This window comes from Geotrypetes seraphini, chromosome 4 (genome assembly GCF_902459505.1).
Source record: "Geotrypetes seraphini chromosome 4, aGeoSer1.1, whole genome shotgun sequence".
NCBI classification, from domain to species: Eukaryota; Metazoa; Chordata; class Amphibia; order Gymnophiona; family Dermophiidae; genus Geotrypetes; species Geotrypetes seraphini.
This window is the reverse complement of record NC_047087.1, coordinates 141844437-141869730: the sequence shown is the minus strand read 5'-3', so window position 1 is coordinate 141869730 and position 25294 is coordinate 141844437. Positions and strand designations below refer to the sequence as shown.

Sequence of the window (25294 nt, the reverse complement as noted above, 5' to 3'; positions counted from 1 at the left end):
TTCTCTTTAAGTACAGCGTGTATTACCCACACCCTATATGCAAACTGCTCTAGTGTATCGATTGGCAGGGGTGAAAGAGTTCTAAGTACTTGCAAAGAGGTGCAGTGAAATAGTTGTTCGATGCCCATCTTTACAAATTGGTATGGAAAATTACCCTCATATGGACCCCCCTTCTTGTCCAAATATTTGTGTACAATATCTGTGAGTTCTTGAAAATCAAAAGGGTTCATATTTGAGGCTGCAGTCTGCCTTGGTACGTGGGCCTTGCTCATCTCTGTCTGTGTGTAGCCTTTGAGATTGAAATGTTCCCACTGATGAAGGAGGGAGACTTTAGTTAATAGGTAGAAAAACGAGGTAAAGCGTGTTAGGCAAGAGTCATTGGCATAAATAATACACTTATGCCCACACTTGCCCACACTTTAAACGCAAAGGTTATTACCTGAAATTTACAGGCAGAAGTTTAGCAGGAAAAAATATAAGAAGTCTGTTAGAAGAGGAGAGATGCCAGCTGCCTGTTCCAGTCCAGTGTGCACTGGGCCTTTCACCAGGCAGAGACTGACAAGAAATAGAATTAAAAGCACAAGGTAAAAAAGTAAAAGTTATTAGTATAGCGTGTCTAAATTGAGTGACTGTATGAATTTTGGACCATGCTTTTCTTCAGAGCAGCTCAAATATTCTTACATGCAACACCCTCTAGCAAAGCATAAAATGCAAACTGGCACAGGTAAACTACAAAGACTTTTGATAGTAAAATCTCACCAAATATAAAACCCAAAATATTACTGGAACTTTTCACAAATGTGTCAACCAGTCTAAAACAATTTAAGGGTTCCAGAAGGTCTTTTGATTTCTATCTCACTCTGTCTATCAATCAAAAATACAAAGTAAAATCTCACCAAGTATAAAACCCCACAATATTACTGGAACTTTTTACCAGTGTGTCATCCAGTCTAAAGTACAATCAATCTAAGGATTTTCCAAGGTCTTTTGATTTTTATCTCACTCTGTCTATACTGCACAATGTCTTTTGAGTGGAAAATACCATCTCTCACCTTGTCTTAGGCAGCCAATAATCCTATTGCACAGTGCATACAAGGAAAAAAAAATTGAATTCTACTTACCCAAATGAAATCGTCAGGAAGGACCGAGACAAGCCCCCAAAATGTAAGGATTGTAAGTGTCGGGTCCCTCCACAATGTTAGGTTGGTGGGTTACGTGAGAGGCGCCCTTACAAACGCCAGGTCCCAGGTTCAGTTCCCTCACAGAAGATTCACCAGGAGTAGAATCAAATAAGAAACACAGCCAGAGGTGATTGCATAAAGAATATATTATAGAAATAGGCTTACAGGAAAGTAGTGTTCATAGGCATTACAATTAAGGAGAGAGCAAAGCAGTTTCCCTGCTTTACAGAGTTCAGAGGCAAAGAGACAGAGAGTCTGAAGCTCTAGGGAGAGCCAGAGAGAGAGAGAGAGAGAAAGGGAGATGGGGTGATGGTCTAAGCTTCGGGTTCCATAGATAAAGAGAAGGATAGACAGAGTGTGTGGTGCAGTGGTTGGATCTACAGCCTCAGCACCCTGGGGTTGTGGGTTCAAACCCCGCGCTACTCCTTGTGACCCTGGGCAAGTCACTTAATCCTCCATAGCCCCAGGTACGTTAGATAGATTGTAAGCCCACCGGGACAGAGAGGGAAAAATGCTTGAGTACCTGATTGTAAAAACCGCTTAGATAACCTTGATAGGCGGTATATAAAATCCTAATAAACTTGAAACTTGAAGAGATAGACAGAGAAAGAGAGCGATGTGTGTTGCAGAGCGGAGGCTTTTATAGCTTGGAATCTTATTCTGAATATAGAAACTATTGAGCTTCAATAGAAGTTAAATCTTCCCCTCCTTAGTAAACTTGTGCTAGACAGACGAATAGTAGGCTGAAGTCATATATGTATTTCCAGTATGTCTCTGACAATAGTTTCTGATTAACTTTAGTTATCTGTGCACCTGGACCCATTGTCCTAAGCACCCTCTTAATCAGACATTAACACCTTTTAGCTAATCATGATTTAATCAGGGCTACTTGAAACCATCTCCCTATCCTCAGGGTCTATCTGCATTCACATGCCAGAGTCAGATTGATAAAATTTCCCATAGGCCTTTGTTGACATTAGTTATGCCAACTGAAAATGCTGATTGCTAGCAATAGCTATGCTGACAGAAATATTTTTTCACTCAGAGAATAGTTGAGCTCTGGAACGCATTGTCAGAGATTGTGGTAAGAGCGGATAGCGCAGCTGGTTTAGGAAAGGTTTAGACAATTTCCTGGAGTAAAAGTCCATAGTCTTTTATTGAGACAGACACGGGGGGAAACCACTGCTTGCACTGGATCGGTAGCATGGAATGTTGCTACTCTTTGGGTTTTTGCCAGGTGCTAGTGACCTGGATTCGCTACCGTGAAAACGGGTTACTGGACTAGATGGACCATTGGTCTGACCCAGTAAGGCTATTCTTATGTTCTTATAAGTTGTTACGGGAGTTGGAGTATGTGCACTAAGGTCCCCTAAGATTGCTAGTTATATGTTAGGTCATGGTAATGTTTAATTTTTATTTATTTAATTTGTTTTCTATCCTGTCCTCCCCAAAGAGTTCAGGACATTTTATTATTATTTTGTAATGCTGTAATTGGTAGGTTACCAATCAAGGATTTCTTAGACTATTTCTTAGTTAATAATTTGCTCTTAATAGAGATTAGCTAATTACTTTTTTTAGCCTTATAATTGGTTCAAGGGCTATAAATCTGAGATCAGGCCAGGGTGGGTAGGAGTTAAACACTAAACAAAACTTTCCTCAACTGTTATCTGTGCCCGAATCTGATCTTACCTTAAGCTTTGAAATGCAACCTATAATACTAATCTAGATTAAAACACTTTTTATATAAAATCCCAACAGAGGGCTAGATTCACTAAGCAAACCGATCATGTACCGCTCGGTTCGCGCTCCCTTTCCTACTACGGCTCAATTCACTAACCTTCCTCCAGACACCATCCGCACCCGATTCGATCTGCGCATGTAAATGAGTAAAAAGGCATGTAAATTTCTTAAGGCTTCGATTTATGAAACTATTTCATCCAAACTGACTGGCCTTTCCATTCCAAAAAGTTTTGACTGCTGAGGACTAGTCGCTTTACATCCTTGTCAACTATTCCTGCCTAGCAACTGCCCCGTGCATGTTAAGAATCCCATAAAAAATATATGTACCCCGCAAAAAATCCAAAATATATCTAAACTTTAAATATATACATAAGCGATAGAAATATTTTTTGATTTTTTGAAAATGCGTATAGCAAGTGAATATCAGATTTGGAATGCGCATGGCGAGAAAATCACGGATTAACCCCATGCTCTCCTTGCACATTATACATTTCTTATATCAATGCCAAATTTTTAAAAAAATCAAAAATAACTTTTAAGGGCCAGCTATCCCTCCCCCCTTCTTCCAGCTAGATTGTCACGTGCATATGATGTCACGGGGTTGCCTTTGGTTGCTTTGTGCTTCACGGCAGAAAGATTCGTAGGCTGTATATAACAGCGCATGATCCCAGCACATTCAACTGCTGTTAACTGTTGTGCCTTCTAGCAACTTAACAGTTCTTTTCCTGAGAAAAATGTTAAGCTGTTTGGAAGTGTGCAATAAACTTCGAGATCGATCCGTAAAAAAAGAACCAACTTGAAGAATTCCACTGCTCACTCACAACAATGCTTTACTGTAGGTGCATTCAGAGTCCGCCAATGACATCCGTGATTAAACCCCGCCCCATTTCTATGCATTGAAGTCCTAAAGAGCTAGTGCATGCGTTATGTGCTTCAAACCAACAAGGAGACAGTGCGCACGCGCGTCAATCGATGTTACAGCGAGACGTGGGAGCGTGTTTACGATGTGATCATTTGCTTGGACAAGCTTTACTGAATCGATCAGCCAGAGTGACTCGGAAACGGATAGGACACGAATAGGACTTTTGTGGACTTTAGTGAATCTAGCCCAGAGACTTTAAGGACTACATTATTGCCTAAACTGACTGCCGAAAAGCAGAGTACTGAAATAAAAAAGAGAAGGACAATGAAATAACTTACTGAGGCCCAAGTTTTATCTTTTCTCAAGTTTGAATGTCAGATAAATCAGGCAGATAAAACCTAGTTTAATACATACTGGTGCCTACCTCGGCAATGCCTACCGACACCTAAGGATGCCTAGGTGCTGCTAGGTGTGATTTTATAAAGGATGCCTAGTGTGGACTGGCTTCTGCAAGTTACAATAGCATAGTAAATGACAGCCTACAAGTTAGGTGTGGTTAGGCGCTGTTTATAGAATCAGGCACAAAGAACCAGATTTTAGATGCCTGGGCATTAAGGAAACTTCTACACTGCTGATGTACTGTGGTTTTCAGTTTTATTTTAATTTCCTTTCTAAATAATTCCTAACTGCACACTGAGAAGATTAAGATTTTAATATACTGTATTATCCCAGGACAAGCAGGCAGCATATTCTTGACTGATGGGTGACGGCACCGACGGAGCCCCGGTACGGACAATTTTAGAGTGATTGCACTCTAAGAACTTGGAAAGTTCTAGTAGGCCGCGCACGCGCGAGTGCCTTCCCGCCCGACAGAGGCGCGCGGTCCCCAGTTTCTTAGTTTCCGCGGAGCTAAGAAGACGCGTCTCTTTCAACGGCCGTTGTGAGAGAATTTTTGTGTAACTTCCCGCTCGCGTAAACTTATTGAGGAAATATTATTTCCTTTCCTTTTTTCTTTATTTTCTTTGTTTTAAAAAACAAACAAACAAAAAACCCAATTGTTTTTTTCCTTCTTTTTCGGTTTTGCCCCGGCGGGGCCTTTAGCCACCATCGAGGCCTCGGCCTTCGATTTGGCTGAAGCCGTCTTTACATTCATGCCCCCTCAACCCGGCTTCAAAAAGTGCCAGCGGTGTGCACGACCAATTTCACTAACTGATCCTCATAATTGGTGTCTCCAGTGTCTTGGTCCCGACCATCGAGCGTCTACCTGCACCCGCTGTGCTACTTTAAAAAAGAGAACTCTTAAAAATAGAGAAATTCAACAGAAATTACTGTTTGGTGCCGAAATGTCTGATTCTACACCGGCACCGACATCGGCACCGGCGCAGTCGGCTCCCACTTCATCGACACCACGCGATACCGCGTCGGTGTCGACTCCTGCAGGTAAGCAGGCTAAGAAGCCTTCCCCGTTGGAGCGTCCTCCGGTCTCGATGGCAGCGAGCCCAATCCTGCCGACCTTGAGGCGCCCACGGAAGCGCTCCGCCCCAATAGAGGTGAGCCCCTCTACATCGGGGTCTTCATCCTCGGGGCGTAGAGCGGCACCGCAGGTACCATTAAAGAAAAAAATGGTACCGGTGCCTTCCCTCGAGGACCGTATAGCTGCTGTTCTACAGGCGCAACTCAAAGAACAATTGCAGCACCTCCTGCCTTCGTTCCTGGCACCGAACTTGCCGGTACCAGTTCGGTCTGAGCCACCGGTACCGATAGTGGACCGTCCTATTTTATCGACGTCCACTTTGTCGGTACCGGTACAATCTGTTTCCTCGGTGTCCATGCCGATTCTTGCACCGGAGCCGAGAGCTCACCATCAAGCCGTACAGACTTCAGCTCCGGTACGTACAGTGACATCTCCCGGTACCGAGTCAGGCAGGTCAGGGAAGTCTCTTCGCAAATCCCGTCATTTAGAGCCTTCCACACCGGAGTCTCGAGACAGGAGTTTTCAGGTTCGGGATCCTGACTTATGGGGTGACTCAGAGGATCCTATTCTTTCTGAGGGAGAATGCTCTTCTGGTGATGAGGACCAGTCTGCTTTAGGACCCTCCTCTAGACCAGAAGTGTCTTCTTTTTCTTCCTTTTTAAAGGAAATGTGTGACTCTCTCTCCATTCCTTTGGAGGCTGAGTCAAAGAAATCCAAGGCTTTTCTAGATGCTTTGGATTTTGACCAGCCTCCAAAGGAATACCTTAAGTTACCTCTCCATGACATCTTGAGAGAGACTTTTTATAAGAATCTGGAATCTCCCTTAACTATTCCTGGGGCTCCCCGAAAATTGGATTCCTTGTATAAGGTCATTCCTATTCCTGGGTTTGACAAACCCCAATTGCCTCATGAGTCCCTTTTGGTTGAGTCCACCTTAAAAAAGTCCAAGGGAGCTAGTGTATATGCTTCAGTCCCTCCTGGCAGAGAGGGCAAATCCATGGATAAGTTTGGAAAAAGGCTATACCAAAATGCAATGTTGGCCAATCGGTCAGGAAATTACGCCTTTCATTTCTCTTTCTATCTTAAGCAGCTGATTCAAAATCTCACTGCTTTTGAGAAATATCTTCCTGATCGGAAAAAGTCTGCTTTTCACCAAACTTGTTCCTCTCTCTTACAGCTTCGTAAGTTTATGGTCAGATCCATTTATGACACCTTCGAGCTGACCTCCAGAGCCACAGCCATGTCAGTGGCCATGCGACGGCTAGCCTGGCTTCGAGTTTCAGAACTCGACGTCAATCACCAGGATCGGCTAGCCAATGCACCCTGCTTGGGGGATGAGCTGTTTGGAGATTCCATGGACTCCACTACTCAGAAACTATCGGCTCATGAGACCAGATGGGACACGCTTCTTAAAACTAAGAAGCCTCCACCAACCAGGCCTTTTCGTCCACAATCTTCCTACCAACGTAGATTTGTGGCTCGTCCTCTGCCTCAAGCTGCACAACACCCTAGACGTCAGAGACAACAACGACCAGCTGCTAGACAGCCTCAACAACAGCAGCAGGTAAAACCTACACCTTCACAAAAGTCTACACAATCCTTTTGACTTGGTTCTCCAGAACATAGCCAGTCTTGTTCCTTCTACCCACCTTCCACAGCCTATAGGAGGACGCCTTACTTATTTCATAAGCCGTTGGGAACTTATCACGTCAGATCAGTGGGTCCTGAACATCATCCACCACGGCTACTCTCTCAACTTTCAGACTCTACCTCCTCCAAGTCAACCAAAAGAGTCTGCTTTGCACACTCCTCAGTCTTTCCTTCTTCTCCAGGAGGTGCAATCCCTCCTCCTTCTGAACGCCATAGAGGAGGTTCCTCTAGATCAAAAGGGGCAGGGATTCTACTCCCGTTACTTTTTAGTCCCCAAAAAAACAGGAGATCTCAGACCCATTCTAGATCTCCGCGATCTCAACAAATGTTTGGTCAAAGAAAAGTTCAAAATGCTTTCTCTGGCCACTCTTTATCCTCTTCTAAATCAAGGCGACTGGCTATGTTCCCTCGATCTCAAAGAAGCATACACTCATATACCGGTCAATCTGGCCTCCAGACAGTACCTACGCTTCATGATCAATCGTTGTCATTACCAATACAAGGTGCTGCCCTTCGGTCTTGCCTCCTCTCCGAGAGTGTTCACCAAATGTCTGATTGTGGTGGCTGCCTTTCTACGATCTCACCACCTTCAGGTCTTTCCTTACCTGGACGACTGGTTAATCAAGGCCAATACGTCTCAGACTGTTCTCCTGGCCACCAACCAAACCATCAGGTTTCTTCAACTTCTGGGGTTCGAGATCAATCTACCCAAATCTCATCTCATCCCCACTCAGAGACTTCAATTCATAGGAGCTGTCTTGGACACAGTCCTCATGAGAGCGTTCCTGCCATCCAACCGTCTTCAAACGCTTCAATCTCTATGTCAGCAGGTGCTTCCACAGCGTTCCATCTCAGCAAAGCAAATGATGATTCTTTTGGGTCACATGGCGTCCACAGTTCATGTCACACCCCTCGCACGTCTTCACCTACGCACTCCTCAATGGACCCTTGCTACTCAATGGTCCCAAGCGACGGATCCTTGCTCACGTCGCATATCTGTGACGTCATCTCTTCGTCAGTCTCTACAATGGTGGTTGGTATACTCAAATCTATCCAGAGGTCTTCTGTTCCATCAACCTCCTCATCAACTAGTCATCACCACCGATGCCTCTCCTTATGCATGGGGAGCTCATTTGAACGAGTTCCAAACTCAAGGCCTTTGGACAGCCCAGGAAAAGAAGCATCACATCAATTTCCTGGAACTCAGAGCGATGTTTTATGCCCTCAAGGCCTTCCAGCATCTTCTCTTTCCTCAAGTTGTCCTGTTGTGCACAGACAATCAAGTTGCGATGTACTACATCAACAAACAGGGTGGAACGGGCTCCCGCCTCTTATGCCAGGAAGCCCAGAAGATCTGGACTTGGGCCATAAATCACCATCTATTCCTGAAAGCTATTTACATTCAGGGAGAGAAGAATTCCTTAGCAGACAAGCTCAGCAGAATTCTCCAGCCTCACAAGTGGACACTCGATCCTGTAACTCTACAATCAATCTTCGCTCAATGGGGCACTCCTCAGATAGACCTCTTTGCAGCTCCTCACAATCACCAGCTGCCCCTTTTCTGCTCCAGACTCTACTCTCCTCACCGTCTGGCAGCGGATGCATTTCTCCTCGACTGGTCCAATCTGTTCCTGTACGCTTTCCCTCCTCTACCTCTCATGTTGAGAACCTTGTTCAAGCTCAAGAGGGATCGAGCAACCATGATTCTGATTGCTCCGAGGTGGCCCAGGCAACATTGGTTCTCCCTTCTACTTCAACTCAGTTCCAGGGAAGCTTTTCTTCTGCCTCTGTATCCTTCTCTGCTTACACAGCATCAGAAAACCCTTCTACATCCCAACCTACAGTCTCTGCACCTGACAGCTTGGTATCTCTCGGGCTGTCTTCTCATGATACGCTTTTGTCTCAGCCTGTTCGTTCAATTCTGGATGCCTCCAGGAAACCGGCCACTCTTCAATGTTACCATCAGAAGTGGGCACGATTTTCTTCCTGGTGTCTTCTTCGTCATTATAATCCCACTGCCCTTGCAGTGGAGACCTTGTTGGATTATCTTCTTTCTTTGTCAGACTCTGGCCTCAAGTCCACTTCAATCAGAGTCCATCTCAGTGCTATAGCGGCTTTTCATGAGCCAGTCCATGGAAAACTCCTCTCAGCTCATCCCTTGGTATCCAGGTTCATGCGGGGTCTTTTTAATATGAAACCACCTCTTAAAGCCCCTCCTGTTATCTGGGATCTCAATGTAGTTCTTTCCGCTTTAATGAAGCCTCCATTTGAACCCTTGGCTACCGCTTCTTTCAAGTTCCTCACTTGGAAGGTTCTTTTCCTTATTGCTCTTACCTCTGCCAGGAGGGTCAGTGAGCTACATGCACTAGTGGCGGATCCACCTTTTACGGTCTTTCATCATGACAAGGTGGTTCTGCGTACACATCCAAAGTTTCTCCCGAAGGTTGTCTCTGAATTCCATCTCAACCAATCCATTGTTCTGCCTGTCTTCTTTCCGAAACCTCACTCTCATTCTGGAGAGCAGGCTCTACATACTTTGGACTGTAAGAGGGCTCTGGCTTACTATTTAGACCGTACTAAGCCCCACAGATCATCTCCCCAACTCTTTCTGTCCTTTGATCCGAATAAATTGGGACGTCCTGTTTCTAAACGTACGTTGTCTAATTGGCTGGCAGCGTGCATTTCATTCTGTTATGCTCAGACCGGACTGACACTGGAAGGTTCTGTCACGGCCCATAGAGTCCGAGCCATGGCAGCATCTGTAGCTTTCCTCCGTTCCACTCCTATTGAGGAAATCTGCAAGCCTTGCAGACTGAGGAGTTCATACTTTTACATCTCATTATTGTCTGGACACTTTCTCCAGACGGGATGGACACTTCGGCCAATCTGTTTTGCAAAATTTGTTTTCCTAATGGCCAACCTTCCCACCATCCCTCTTTTTGTTAGCTTGGAGGTCACCCATCAGTCAAGAATATGCTGCCTGCTTGTCCTGGGATAAAGCACAGTTACTTACCGTAACAGGTGTTATCCAGGGACAGCAGGCAGATATTCTTGCGTCCCACCCACCTCCCCGGGTTGGCTTCTTAGCTGGCTTATCCTAACTGGGGACCGCGCGCCTCTGTCGGGCGGGAAGGCACTCGTGCGTGCGCGGTGCGGCCTACTAGAACTTTCCAAGTTCTTAGAGTGCAATCACTCTAAAATTGTCCGTACCGGGGCTCCGTCGGTGCCGTCACCCATCAGTCAAGAATATCTGCCTGCTGTCCCTGGATAACACCTGTTACGGTAAGTAACTGTGCTTTCTCCACAATGCCTCCATCCGTAATCCTTTAACTGAGAAATAACTGTTAATACAGCGCCCAGTATTATGAACAATAATTTTAACTATAGGTTCATTATGTGCATCACTTTGCACTAGTACACATTAAACTTCATCTGCTATTTAGATACATTCTGTTCCTGTATATATTAACCTCTTCCTAGCCGATTTGCTTTTCAGGGTAATTACAATTAATATAAGTGACACTGTACAGGTATAAAATGCCAATATATGTATATATCGCAGGCATATTCTACTACTACTTCTGAAATTGCAATTGGATGAATGAACCTTCATGTTGGTTTGATAATATCTGATGTATTTTGCATGGCACAAGCTATGTGTTCTTTTATTTGTACTTGTATTTGTGTAGATTTTGGATGCAAGTATAGCTGTGACTGATCTCCTTTGTTCCCCCCCGCCCTCTTTTTAATATAAATAGATATGTGTTCATGTGGCTGTGTGCAAAGCGAGACTGGTACATTTATGGGTACCAGATAAGAGGAATAGTATAATTATGGAAGAAACCAAATGATTACACACCATAACTAATCACCTTTGTCCTTTTTCTCACAGGCTGTTCTTATGTTTAGCTTAGTTATCTATGGTGCAAGTTACCGTTCGATGCGTGCCATGGCACAGCCATCATTTGCTGAAGATGGTAACCTGACTGATGGTGGAATTGATTTGAATATGGAACAAGGGATGGCAGAGTGAGTGTCCACACCAGCCCAGGTGAGCAGGAACTGCTCTCTTGGACTCCATACTTCCAAAGGCTCAGAGCCTGCATTAGTCAGAGAGCCTAATACCTGTTTTTAAACAGACATACATACTTTAAACAGAATTATTGTACATGCTTTATATCTAGTGTGTGTTAATGTATATGTTTGTATATCTAGATATGACAAGGGTTTAATAAATCCCAGGTGGCAAAAACTGGACTTGATTTGTAGCCTCAATATATAAGCAGCTCGTTAGGGCTGTGGAAAGCAGGCAGCATTATTGGCATGCTTTCTACTTTTCGGCATGTCTAACACTATGGGCTAGATTCTCAAAAATACATGTTAAAAACCGATGGGCTGCTGTTGCAGCCATTATAGTGATGATATAAAAAAAAAGCGAGCCATTCTCCAAAAAACACTCATGCAAATAAGGTTGGTGGTGAGTAGTGAAGATTTGGAAAATTTGCATGTACCTTTCGCTGGTGATAGCGATGGACACATGCACAGAATAAACGCAAAAAAAATCCCCAACAACAAATTGATCTTCCAAAGTCAAGCAACCCTCCACACGACAGCAGGAGCAGAATGGGAGGACTTGGTCCCACTGGATGCATTTACCTCTCAGTCTTTTCACTACTCAAGGCCTCAGAGATGGGGACACAGATGATGATGGGTCTCTCACTGTTCCCTTATGTCTCAGGATGCTATTTCGGGGGACGCAGGCCTGAAGTCTGGTGCTTTGGATTCTCTGGTGGCTAAGGATCCTGGGGATGATCCTATGGTCCTGCACTTCTTTAAGCCCATGGCTCTGCTGGATCTCATTTCCGAGTCCCTTCGGGAGTTGCATTAGATTCTCAGCTAGTTCCATCTTTTTCATCCTCTCTCATGAGGGTTCAGTCTAATACATTTTCCTGGCATCCGGACATTAATGTCTTAGTCATAAAACAGTGGGATTCTCCAGAGGGGTCCCTCAAAGTTGCAAGAGCCATGTCTTAGTAAATCATACCTTACTCTACAACTAGGTCTTTTAAGATCCACTAATCAATGTTTCTTATCTCCCTTGATCTATCGGCAGCCTTTGACACAATCAACCATGACTTACTCCTCAATTGTCTTAAAGATAGCGGAATAACTGATTCAGTTCTCCTCTGGTTCTCTTCTTACTTTGCTTTTAGAACTTTCAAGTCCACTCTAAAGGAACCTCCTCTGCCCCAATCATTCAAGCTTACAGTGTACCTACTATTTATTATTTTCCTAGCCCCTCTTTTAACACTAGTTCAATCTATCGGATTCACTCCATTTGCTTATGCTGATGATATTCAACTCCTTCATCCACTCAACCCGGCCGAAATCAATCTCAAACTCTACAAAATCAGCTCTTGTCTCCGAATTAACAGACTATCATTAAACATAGCTAAATCACGAGGGATACTCTTCCCCTACAAAAATAAAGACTCCTTAACTGGACAAATATCTATTGATTCAATTCCCCTCCAGATAGAATCCAAACTCAAATTACTAGGAGTTATCTTAGATAAAGATCTTACTTATCATGATCAAATCGGTTCCGTGACCAAAAATTGCTTCTACAAACTTCGTCTAATCCGCTCCATAACTTCTGTTCTCGAACCCTCTTCAATCCAAATTTTAATTCATTCTCTAATCATTTCACACATAGACTACTGCAATTCTCTCTCTACCACGGTATCACTCAAAAATAAATCCGTAGATTACAACTGTTCAAAACACCGCAATCAAACTTATTTTTAAAGCCAAAAAATATGATCATATCACCCCACTTTTCTGAGAGTTACACTGGTTATCAGTCTCTCACTGAACTACATACAAAATTCTCCTTCTAACTTTTAAAATCAAGACTTCTCACCTTCCTGTTTTTCTAGATAAATATATTATTCCACATACTCCTTCTAGGGTTCTCAGATCTATGAATCAAAACCTATTGACAGTGCCTTCAATCAAGGACCTATACTATACCAGAAATTCCATTTTCTCAGTAGTCGCTCCCTCACTATGGAATGCAATTCCATTTCATCTTTGCAATGAAAATTTCTTAAGTAAATTTAAAACAAATCTCAAAACATTCTTTTTAAAGATTCCTATCAATAAGCAGGGGGGGAGGGGAAAGCTTTTAAGAAGTGACACCCCTATTTCCCTCTCGTTATTCTCCTTCCCCCTATCCTTCCTTTTATTTTATTTATCATTGTAATTAAAACTTCCCTATCCCCCTCGTCTCTAATCAGTCCTAATTCGTTATAGTTTTAGGTTTACCCTCTTTTTATTTTACCCCACCCAAATCACAAATAATATTAGACCTTTTTAACTTTTAATATTGTAAACTGCCCAGATACTTGTGATGGTCGGTATATCAAGCCACGAATAAACTTGAAACTTCCCTCGCTATGTGATATAGTCTATGACACTTCTCATAAATCCATATTCTCTGTGGTTGCACCAACATTATGGAATGCATTGCTTTTTGAGACTTGGCTTTGGGAGTCAAAGCAGCCTTGTGTGTCTATCTGTCCAGGCTACGTACTCGCGAGGGCAAGAAGTCCGTACCTCAGCTCCTTTTGTCTGGAGTGGATTATGTGGCAAATGCTCTCTATGACATTGTTTGCTTGAGTAAAACATCGTCTTATTCATTCTCTGCATGCAGAATGCTCTGGATCAAACAATGGGCTGGAGATTCCACCTCTAAAGTTACTCTCAGCAGACACCCTTTTAAGGGGCAGCTGTTATTTGGAAAGGGTCTGGATGATCTTATGACTTGTGTAGTAGACCGTTGACCCGAGACTTTGCCTGATAGCAGACCCAGAACCTCTAGGGCAGGGGTGCCCACACTTTTTGGTCTTGCAAGCTACTTTTAAAATGACCAAGTCAAAATGATCTACCAACAATAAAATTTTAAAAACTGCAAAGCACACTGTACGCAGAGAAAATGTTAATTATCATTTATATTCTGGGGTTTTTTCAAAGAGGTCAAAGCAGATGACTTTATGCAATGTAACAACTATACAAAAATAGACAAATATACCCCCTCCCTTTTAAATAATCCGCAATAGTGGTTTTTAGCACAGGGAGCTGCGCTGAATGCCCTGCACTGCTCTTTGTTCATAGGCTCCCTGCGCTAAAAAACGCTATTGCAAAATATAAACAGCAGATATAAATTCTCAAAACGGACATATTTTGATCACTAAATTGAAAATAAAATCATTTTTCCTACCTTTGTTGTCTGGTGATTTCATGAGTCTGGTTGCACTTTCTTCTTTTGACTGTCCAACTTTTTCTTCCTCTCTCCCTGCCTGTCTGTCCCTTGCCATACTCCATTTCCTCCCTCAACTTTTTCTTCCTCTCTCCCTGCCCACTCCCCTTTCTTTCTCTCTCCCTGCCCCCCTTTCTTTCTCTCTGTCTCTTTCTTTCTGCCTCTCTGTCCCCCCCCCCTTTTTTCTTTCTGTCTCCCTGACTGTCTTTCTGTCCCTGTCTTTCTGTCTCCCTGTCTGTCTTTCTGTCTCCCCAAGCCGAGGCTAAATTGGAGCTTCCACCACAGTCATTTACAATAAACTTTTTTTCCCTCCTTATTCTTTCCAACCCAATAGAAGTTGGAAAGAATTGTACAAAAGGGGTTGAGAAAGTCTCTCTCTTTGCCTGAGGGCAAAATAACTGAAAGTTTAACAGAATAGGATAAAATTTGGCATTTGGGAAAAATTATAAAAAGATACATTGATTTTGAAAATGGGCCAAAGCAGACCTAGGGTTCCAATGAAATAAGCCCTCCCCCCCAAAAAAAAAAAAAAGGTTCAGTGCATTTCAAAGGGAGAAGCAGTTCCAGGTCCTATATCACAGACACTTGCATGCATACTGTACATAGCAGTTAGGCAAGTCCTCCTTTCTGCTGTTTCTCCCTGTTCTCTCATCTTCCACCCTCCAAATTGCTCCCACTCTGAAATTATTCCCCACCACTGCCCTACCGCCATCAAAATGCCCCACCTGATAAAATGAAGCCCCAGCAACTGACTCATCACTCTCAAAACTTCCCTTTCAACCCAAACACATACCTCCCTCTACAACAGCCCCAAACATAAAAAATATCCTCCACTGCTACTGCACTATCACTCAGCAACTTGAACTCAGCCCGCCATCGTCATCTGGGAACAGGCCCCTCTCCAAGCTGCCGTTGCTGCAGAATTCCTCTGCTCCCCGATGCAGGCAGTGATTGGCTGGCCCGTAACTTCCTCTTGACGTCAGAATTGACTTCGGGGGGAGGGGGGAAGGCTGGTGTGCCCGACACTTCTGCAATCTGGACTGTTACAGTGTCAGGGAACGGGGAGAACACAAAGGAAACGCGAGTCTATCGATTGACTCGCGTTGCCTTTGTGATCTACTGGTCGATCGCGTTCGACCTTTGGGTACCCCTGCTCTAGGTGCTCAGGTCATTCTACTTTTTGTGGCTCCAGATGAACTCGGTAGTATTCCAGCTACTCTTCCATGAAATTTTCCCAGAATTATAGGCAGAGGTTTTCCAGACTCAGATGCAACTAGTTTTCAGCATCCCATGCCGTCGCATCTATCAAGAAATCGCAATGACTCTAGGTTGGATGCAATCCCTCTCAAAATAGGGGGCCAACTCTCAGACTTTCTGCAGGCCTGGGTCCAGATTTCATCTGACCGCTGGGTTCTAGATATCATCCAGTGCAGCTACAAGTTGGAATTCACCAGACCTCTAATAGATTGGTTTGTGGACTCTCCTGTGCGATATCTAGACAAAGCTTCCTGAGCGCAAACCACTGTGAGCAGACTACTAGATATTCAGGCCATAGAGCCTGTGTATGTAATTTGTAAACCACATAGTCAATATGTGGTATAGAAATTTTTAAATAAATAAACAGGTGAGATTGTGTTAACCATCCTGATAATTTCTGTTATCTGCGGACAATTTACTGCACAAGATCAGCGAAAGAATCTGTCCAGCAGACTTAAAAATGCATACAAGCATTATTTTGGCTGAAAAGTCGGCGACCAAGATAAAGCGTGGGCACCTCATATGTGCTGCTCTGTCTGCTATTCCGGATTAACACAGTGGCTGAATGGGAAACGGAAGAAGATGCCTTTATCCCAGGACAAACAGGTAGCATATTCTCACTGATGGGTGATGTCACCGATGGAGCCCCGGTACGGACACTTTAAAAGTGCTTTGTCACTTTAAGAATTTGGAAAATTCTCGATAGTCCGCACCATGCATGCGAGAGTGCCTTCCTGCCCGACATGGGCACATGGTTTCTTAGTTTCCGCAGAGCTAAGAAGTCGCTTTTCAACGGTCGTTGGAATTTTTTCACTGCCTTCCCGCTCACGTGGCTTTTTTTCTGACTTTTTTGTCAATTTTTGTTTGGTTTTTTTTTTAGTTAGTTTAAAGTAAAAAAATGTTTTTACTTTTTCACTGTCGCGGTCCGGCAGGGCCTTTTCCACACTTCAAGCCTCGACTTCCGATTTTGCCGAGGCCATTTTTCCATCCATGTCCCATCCACAAATGGGGTTTAAAAAGTGCAAACAGTGTGCTTGCCCTATTTCCCTCACTGACCCACATCACTGGTGCCTCCAGTGTTTGGGGCCAGACCACAGAGCTGAATCGTTCACCCGTTCTTCCCTTCAGAAGAGGACCCTCAAGAATCGTCAAATCCAACAACGTTTGCTGTTCGGGTCCGGTATGGAGGGAGATCGGTTCTAGCATCGGAATCCACACCAAAGTCTACGTCACATCACTCATGTCGGCATCGCACTCGGTGTCGCTGAACTCCACCTCGGTGTCGCAGCCAGTGGGAAAGCCGACTAAGAAGCCTTTCCTACCTCTTCAGGTCCTCAGGTCACTTCAGCAGTGAGCCAAGTCCTGCAGATCTCAAGGCTCTCTAAAAAACGCTCAGCTCCGATTGAGGTGAGTGCCTTGTCATCAGCCTCCTCATCTCAGATCAGCTCCCCCCAAAGAAGCGCAGAGTGGTAGTCATTGGGGATTCCCTGCTGAGGGGCACAGAGGGACCAATTTGCAGACCAGATATGCAATCAAGAGAGGTTTGCTGTCTGCCAGTAGCTAGGATCCGAGATGTAACCGCCTGCCTAGACAGACTTATCAAGCCACATGACCACTTCCCCATGCTTCTCATCCACGTTGAAACGAACGACACTACCAGGAACACCACGGAGAACATATCTGTAGACTTTGGAGCCCTGGGTGAGAAGTTGAGGAGGATAGAAGCGCAGGTGGTCTTCTCCTCGATCCTCCCAGTGAGAGGCAAGGGGAGAGCCAGGGAGGATCGTATCCAGAGGACAAACGACTGGCTGCACGGATGGTACAGGGAGATGAACTTCGGATTCCTGAACCATGGAGAGGCGCTGCAAGGACTACAGGGACCTGACGGACTTCACCTGACCAGAAGGGGAAAGAACGTCTTTGGACACCGACTAGCTCGCCTACTTCGTAGGGCTTTAAACTAGGTAAGTTGGGGGAGGGTACCCATTTACGTGCTGGCGCAAGTAACCAACTTGGCGAGGTAAGTTGCCAATCCATTTCTGAGTCCGAGGTTATACACTGCATTTCCGAGTCAGAGGTAAGTACACACATTGCAAACAGTATTATAGGAGTCCAATTAGCTCAAGCAGGAATATCTACACAGAGACATAGCAAACATAAGGTATGGAGGGCTATGTACGTTAATGCCCACAGTTTGGGCAATAAGATTCTGGAATTAAGAGACGGAAATGAGGAACGCCGAACTAGATGTGGTGGCGATATCCGAGACTTGGTTCACGGACTCCCATGGGTGGGATATTGCTATAACGGGATACAACTTAATTCAGCGGGACAGAGAGGGCAAAATGGAAGGAGGGGTAGCACTATACACTAAAGAGGGCATCAAAGTTACCAAAATCGCAGATGTCAAGTACATCGGGGAATCCCTCTGTGTGAATTTGGCTAGGGGGAAGGACAAATGCCTGTATCTTGGTGTAGTATACAGACCTCCAAGACAACAGGAGGACATGGATATAGAATTAGTCGAAGACATTGAGAATATCACTTTGCGTGGAGACACAGTATTGTTAGGAGACTTCAATATGCCTGATGTGGATTGGAACAATCTTTCCGCTACGACCAGTGGCAGCAGGAAGCTATTAACCTTTATAAAGGGAGCAAGATTCAGACAAATGGTATTAGAGCTCACTAGGGATCGGGCGATACTAGACCTAATATTTACCAACGGAGAAAGTGTCATAGAGGTCTTGGTAGGCGATACATTGGCCTCCAGTGACCACAACATGATATGGTTCAACCTCAGGAAAGGTTTCACTAAGTCAAGCACATCAACCAAGGTCCTCAACTTTAAGGGCATAAACTTCAAAAGCATGGGAGATTTCGTCTATCGGACACTGCAAAACCATGCCGAAACAGATAATGTAGAGGTAATGTGGTCAACTCTGAAATCAACCTTACACGAAGCAGCCAACCGCTACGTCAAAATCAGTAAGTAAACAGCGAAGAAACATTAGACCACAGTGGTTCTCTGCGGAGATCTCAGACCTCATAAAAAAGAAGAAAAGAGCGTTCATCCTCTACAAACAATCAGGGAAGCGAGAATCCAAGGAAGACTATCTGGAAAGTCAAAAGCGGTCAAAACGGCAGTCAGGGAGGCCAAACTCCGAATGGAGGAGAACCTTGCAAAGAACATCAAGAAGGGCGATAAATCCTTCTTCCGGTATATTAGTGACAGAAAAAGAAACACAGATGGGATAGTACGCCTTAGGAAATCTGACAGGAACTATGTAGAATTGGACTCCAACAAAGCCAAACTTTTAAATGAATACTTCTGCTCGGTCTTCACTTGCGAGGCGCCGGGATCCGGCCCTCAGCTGCCGACGAGGGAAAACTTGGAAGACCCGTTTCTAAATTTCGAGTTTAAGCCCAGCAGTGTCTATGAAGAGTTATCAAGACTCAAGGTGAACAAACTACACCCCAGGGTGCTCAGGGAGTTGAGTGACATCCTGGCGGAACCGTTATCCGTGCTCTTCAATCTTTCCCTAAGTACAGGAAGAGTCCCGATGGATTGGAAAATGGCTAACGTCATTCCATTCCACAAAAAGGGATGCAGGACGGAGGCTGAGAATTATAGACTGGTGAGTCTCACATCGATAGTGAGTAAACTTATGGAAACATTAATCAAACGCCAATTGGATACGATCCTGAACGAGGAGAATCTACGAGATCCCCATCAACATGGTTTTATGAAGGGAAAGTCCTGCCAATCAAATCTGATCAGCTTCTTTGACTGGGTAACAAGAACGCTGGATATAGAGGAGTCCCTGGACGTCGTGTACTTGGACTTCAGCAAAGTGTATGATAGCGTCCCACACCGCAGGTTTTGAGCAAGATGGATTCGATGGGACTGGGTGAAACATTAACCGCATGGGTTAGGGACTGGCTTAGAGGTAGACTTCAGAGGGTAGTGGTAAACGGTACCCTCTCCGATACGACTGAGGTGGTCAGCGGAGTGCCACAGGGCTCGGTCTTGGGCCCGATCCTATTTAACATCTTCATAAGAGACTTGGCTGAGGGGCTTCGAGGTAAAATTACATTATTCGCCGATGACGCCAAACTATGCAACATAGTAAGCAACCGCACAACAGATGAAAGCACAGTGCCTGACAAAAGCTCAATGCCCGACAGTATGATGCAGGACCTACTCTTGCTGGAGCATTGGTCAAAGACTTGGCAACTAAGTTTCAATGCCAAAAAATGCAAGGTCATGCACTTTGGCGGCAAAAATCCATGCAGGAATTACACCCTAAATGGTGAGATCCTAGCAAGGACTGTAGCAGAACGTGACTTGGGGGTGATCATTAGCGAAGACATGAAGACTGCCAATCAAGTGGAGAAAGCTTCATCCAGGAACTCCAAGGTGCGACATAAAGATGGGGAGACAGAAAGCCCGAGGAAGTGGTCAGACCAGGGGACATGTTCCCAGCGAGTGTCGTCAACTGACGTCTTGTGAGCGATAAGATCGAGGAAGCTAATGAGGTCTAGTGTGTGCCCCTTTTCGTGGGTTGGGGATGGTGCAGGGGGGGAGGCCAAGGGAGGTGAGGAAGCTAATAAGTTCAATCGTATCCTTGCTGGTGATGTCGTCTAGGTGGAGATTGATGTCTCCAATGATCAGTAATCTTTGGAACTTGAGGAAGGCGTTTGTTATGGTCTCAAGGACGAGTTCGGAGGAATTGTTCCTAGGGGTAGGTGGGCGGTATAGGAGCAGGATGCCCAGTGGGTGAGGGTGAAGTTCATCGTTGACAGAAGCTAGCATGTATTCTAGTGAGGTGTGACTACCCCTTTCGAGGAGCTGAACATCAAAAAAGGATTTGTAGAGATTTTCCCAGAATTACAGACTGGGGTGAAACTGGGATATGAACATGTTTCTGACGAATGGAGACTATTCATTGATTCAAGCAAAGCAAGCCTTAAAGCGGAACTTTTACACAATGGAAACCAGAAGCCATCTGTTCCTGTTGCTCATGCAGTTGGGTTGAAGGAACATACGAGTCAATGGAACCACTTTTAAAACTTACACGCTGTGCAGATCACCAGTGGAACCTCTGTGGTGATCTCAAAGTTGTGTCACTCCTTCTGGGTCTGCAACTGGGGTATACCAAATACATGTGCTTTTTGTATTTTTGGAACAGTAGTGATGATGCCAACCACTATAGGCAGAGACAATGACCAAACTGAGATGAATCCGTACCTGGCAGATATAATGTAAAGCACCTGCCATTAGTACATCATGAGAAAATCTTATCTTCCAGTACTTCACATAAAACTGAGTCTGCTGAAAAATTTTGTCAAGGTAATGGACAAAAATGGTGATGCGTTTCAGCACCTAAGAAATACGTTTGGTTTCGAGAAAAGTGAAGCCAAAATCAAAGAAAGTGTTTTTGTTGGACCCAAAATCCATGAACTGATCCTTGATGATGCGTTTCAACAGAAGCTGAACCCAGCTGAATTAGCAGCTTGGGTGGCATTCGTGCTGGTTCAGAATTTTCTTGGTAATCTCAGATCAGAGGATTATGCTGAGCTTGTAGAGAACATGCTGACAGCATATCAGCTAATGGGTGCAAGAATGTCACTTAAATGTTCTACTTACATTCTCACCTCAACTTCCCACCCAATCTTGGTGATGTCATCAATGAGCACGGGGAAAGATATCATCAAGATATCAAGGTGATGGAAAGCAGATATCAGGGAAAGTTCAGTCCCAGTATGATGGAAGACTATTGTTGGTTCTTGTAAATAGAGACAAATGTACGGTACAAGCGTAAAAGCAAGTGTCACAAACATCTTTAAACATGCTGACATCACTTTTGTGTGAGTTGAGGCATAAATATATGCTGTAATATGTGTTCTTATTGTCTTCGTGTTTGTTTTCAGAGTAAACTTCTTAACACAGTTCATACTTGCAATATTGTGCCGATAAGGCAAATTGTCTAAAAAAATCAGTAGTGTGTGTATCTCAGAAACCTGACATGCTAGCTGAATTTCAATTACAGATCTGAAATCAGCGTCATTAAATTAACTAAGAACACTTCTTAAGTTCTCAGTAGCAAAGAAAAACTTTTTTTTGTTGACTAATGTAATGCTTTGTACAGAAGGGAGCTATCTCCTTTTCCTGTGCCTATCAGCAGTTCCTTCTCCAGCATTGTCTCTCCCAGGTGGAAGATTGCTTTCTGATAAACGAAATTGGGTATAGTAGTAGAGGTCTTTAGCCTGGAGACCATATTCCTCCTGGAGATACTCAAAGGTTACCACATGATCATCCTCCCATAGTTGTCCCAGGGTGCTTAAGCCCTTCACAACCCACTGTCTCTTGATAGGCTCCTCTCTTCTCACAGCCCAGCCCTGTGTCATGCAAAGAGAAGTCTGGTGAAAATACTCATGTATACCAGGTTGACAAAATTGCTTTCAAATATGGATTTGCCTGGCACAGCCAGACTCGTATCTCTCGCAAGGGAGCCCATGGCAATCTCCACAGGGAAATATCTTTCAAGAAACTCTGCAGAGTTGGTAACCAAGGCTTCTTCATACATGCTACCCATACTGCTATCTCCTGTAGCAAAGCTGCCTTGTAATATAATTGGAAATGAGGCACCTCATCACTCCTTACATTCTGGTTTGATATAGCAAGGAGTGACATACTCTGTGAGGCCTGTTTTACCATATATAGCTAAATATCTATCTTGTATGTAATCAAAAAAATTCCTTTGATATTATAATTAGAAGAGCCATAAACACATACAATAACTGTTGCAAAACTACCATTTTAATAGCTGAAATACATCCAATCCAGTTTAGGGTCAAGCCTTCCCATCTATCCAATTCACCAAATATTTTGGTCAGTAAATCTGGATAGTTGCTTTTATAAATTTGTGCTGGATTGGATGTAAGCTTGGGAAATTCAAGAAAGTTGAAATCTCCTAGGATCCATATGTGGCTGTGGGAAAGGATTAGTTTTCCTATTAGTGCAAGTAGGTCTTCTAGGTTATTGGTTGGTGAGTGTGGGGCTCTAGATCAGGACAAATATGCTCTTCTCATCTTGGCCAATGGAGAAGGTCAGGCATTCTAGTCCATTAAAGGTAGATTGGTCTAGGACTTGGGGGCTTAGTTGAGATTTTATTATGGCTGCAACTCTGCCCCCTTTTTGTTTTGTTTAAGATGTGTGAAGGCTTGGTAATATCGAGGCATAGTGGCCTTAACGGAACTCTGTCATTGTCAGATAGCCATGTTTCCGTGATGAGAAGTATGTCATACTTGTGATCATATAGGAAGTCTCGTATGAGTTTTTTTGTTGTTGTTTATTGATGGAACAGCACCCAGCTACCTAAACAACAGACTACACCGTAACCTCTCACACAGATTAAGGAGAACTCAGAGCCTATTCACTCACCCCCCTCTCAAAGGAACACGACGAAAGAAACTATATGACAGCCTTTTAGCGACACAGGCAGCAAAGATCGATACTACCATCACCAATCTACTGACCAAATCAATAGAACTAAAGAAATCAAAACTCATCTCTTCAAAAAACACTTCCCATCATCATAACCTCACAAAAGTTTTAGAAAATGCTCTCATGATTACCATAACACCACCACCAGCAATACCTTGAATCCGGACAGTATTATCTCTATTCGTCTAAACAACAGAATCCGGACAATATTATCTCTATTCGTCTAAACAACCTATCACTATCTACTATCTGCTATCAATGTCTCCTGGAAAAGTCCAGAATAACAATTGTAACTTAACACATTCTTGATTACATGTACTGCAATGCTACTGGAAATGTCCAGTCTTCTAACTTGTAATCCGCTTAGAACCGCAAGGCACAAGCGGAATAGAAATCACTAATGTAATGTAATGTAATGTAATCTTGCGTTGATTAGTTCTGTGTTTAAGGTGGATGTAGATGTATTTGTGTCGAGGTGGGGGATTGTGATGTCCCATGGTAGTGTTCTGCCTGTATGCCTTTCTTATGTTGCCGTATCTCCCCTGGCCTGTGATCACTGGGATTACCAATAGTATACTGGTAATACATATGGTGAGTTTGGTGATGGCAGGAGATCTGGTGGTTGGTGAGAAGAGGGATGCTGTTCTGGGTTCCTTTCTTCCTCTCTGTGCTGGTCTGGGGTGCGGTATTTTGCTGTTTGGCCCCTTATGGGCCACTAAGAGAACATGGCGGTGAAGGAACTGCTTCTCTCTGGCCACATGCTGGGTCTGCCTGGTAGGGGCGATTTAGGATTGATTCTATGAAGCATCAAGGTCCAGGCGAACTTCATTTGAAGTCCACACGAAGGGCCAGGCACAGAGCCCTTTGGTGTGGCCCACCAGCGGGATAGGCCCATCTGCTCGGTGGCCCCTTAAAAGGGCCGAAGCTGTGACGTGGTGGGCAGGTTCGGCATCTGGTGTGTGTTGCAGTCTGATGCAGTTAGGGGGATGGTCCGGTGCTCCTTCCCCTTTCCTCACTGGGCTGGAAGAAGGTGCTTCTGCTCGGCGGCCCCATAGTGCTCCATCTAGCCTAGTATCCTGTCTTCACGGAGGCCAATCCAAGTTGCAAGTACCTGGCAAAAACCCAAATAGTAGCAGCATCCCATGTCACCGATCCAAGGCAAGCTGTGGCTTCCCCTGTCAAGTCTCAACAGCAGACTACAGACTTTTCCTTCAGGAACTTGTCCAAACCTTTTTTTAAAACCAGTTACATTAACAGCTCTCACCATATCCTCTGGCAACGCATTCCAGAGCTTAGTTATTCTCTGAGTGAAAAAATATTTTCATCTATTGGTTTTAAAGTTACTCTGTAACTTCATTGAGGGTCCCTAGTCTTTCTAAATCTTGATGCAGTAAAAAATCAATCCACTTGTACCTGTTCTACACCACTCAGAATTTTGTAGACTTCAATCATATCTCCCCTCAGCCGTCTCTTTTCCAAGCTGAAGAGCCCTAACCTCTTTAGTACTTACTCATACAAGAGGAGTTCCATCTCCTTATCTTTTTGGTTGCTCTTCTTTGAAACTTTTCTAGTGCCGCTATATCTTTTTTGAGAAAAGGAAACCAGAACTGAAGCGATACTCAGGAGAGGTCGCACCATCGAGTGATATAGAGGCATTAGAATATTCTTAGTCTTCATTGATTTCTTTTAAAAAACCAAAAAAAACCCCACATTAGGGATATGAATTCTTCTTAATGTGAACTTGACCACATACCCTCAGATTGGTGTAAGTTGTCTAGATATGGGTTATCTCTGTTTGTTCTCATATTGGTAAACCAAAGATTAAAGGCCAGATTCTCAAAACTTTAACACTGTCGCTAAACTGGTTTCTGATGGTTTAGTCTGCATGCATTTTAGCGGTGGATTATCAAAACGGCTTATCTCGGTCTTTAGCGAGCTTTCAAGCAGTCTCCAACACTACCATGCAAATGGGCTCTTCAACATTGAAATGAGTACTCTGGATTCTTAAAAATCGCCGAGCCATTCTCCAAGAGCAGCGTTGGCTTTTCACAACAAAAATCAGCGATTGGTGCTGGTACAGTGACAGCACTATTATAAGTGCATCTTGTGATGTGTGTTTTCACTATGCATTATAGCCTTCTTTGGCAGCAGGAGAGATGATGTCTCTCCTGCTGCCAACCGACACCACCCCCCAGCAGAGGGAGAACTGCCCAGTGTCTCCCGCTGCCAACTGACACACACACCCCCTCAGCGGGAGAGATGCTCAACCGAAAGCCCCTCAACTCCCCTTCTGCAACAG

At 44.1% G+C, this 25294-nt stretch overlaps 1 protein-coding gene across 4 annotated transcripts in view; it reads left to right on the top strand.

Annotated features, from left to right (window-relative positions):
• The window catches only part of TMEM208 (transmembrane protein 208), a 95148-nt gene that overhangs the window by 41807 nt on the left and 28047 nt on the right, over positions 1 to 25294 (top strand). For all 4 annotated transcript variants that reach the window (XM_033942433.1, XM_033942431.1, XM_033942432.1 and 1 more), the window contains one exon: positions 10800 to 10936. In XM_033942433.1, the coding sequence (XP_033798324.1) occupies positions 10809 to 10936 (128 nt within the window). In that variant the 5' untranslated portion in view covers positions 10800 to 10808. The remainder of the gene's footprint in view (positions 1 to 10799; positions 10937 to 25294) is intronic.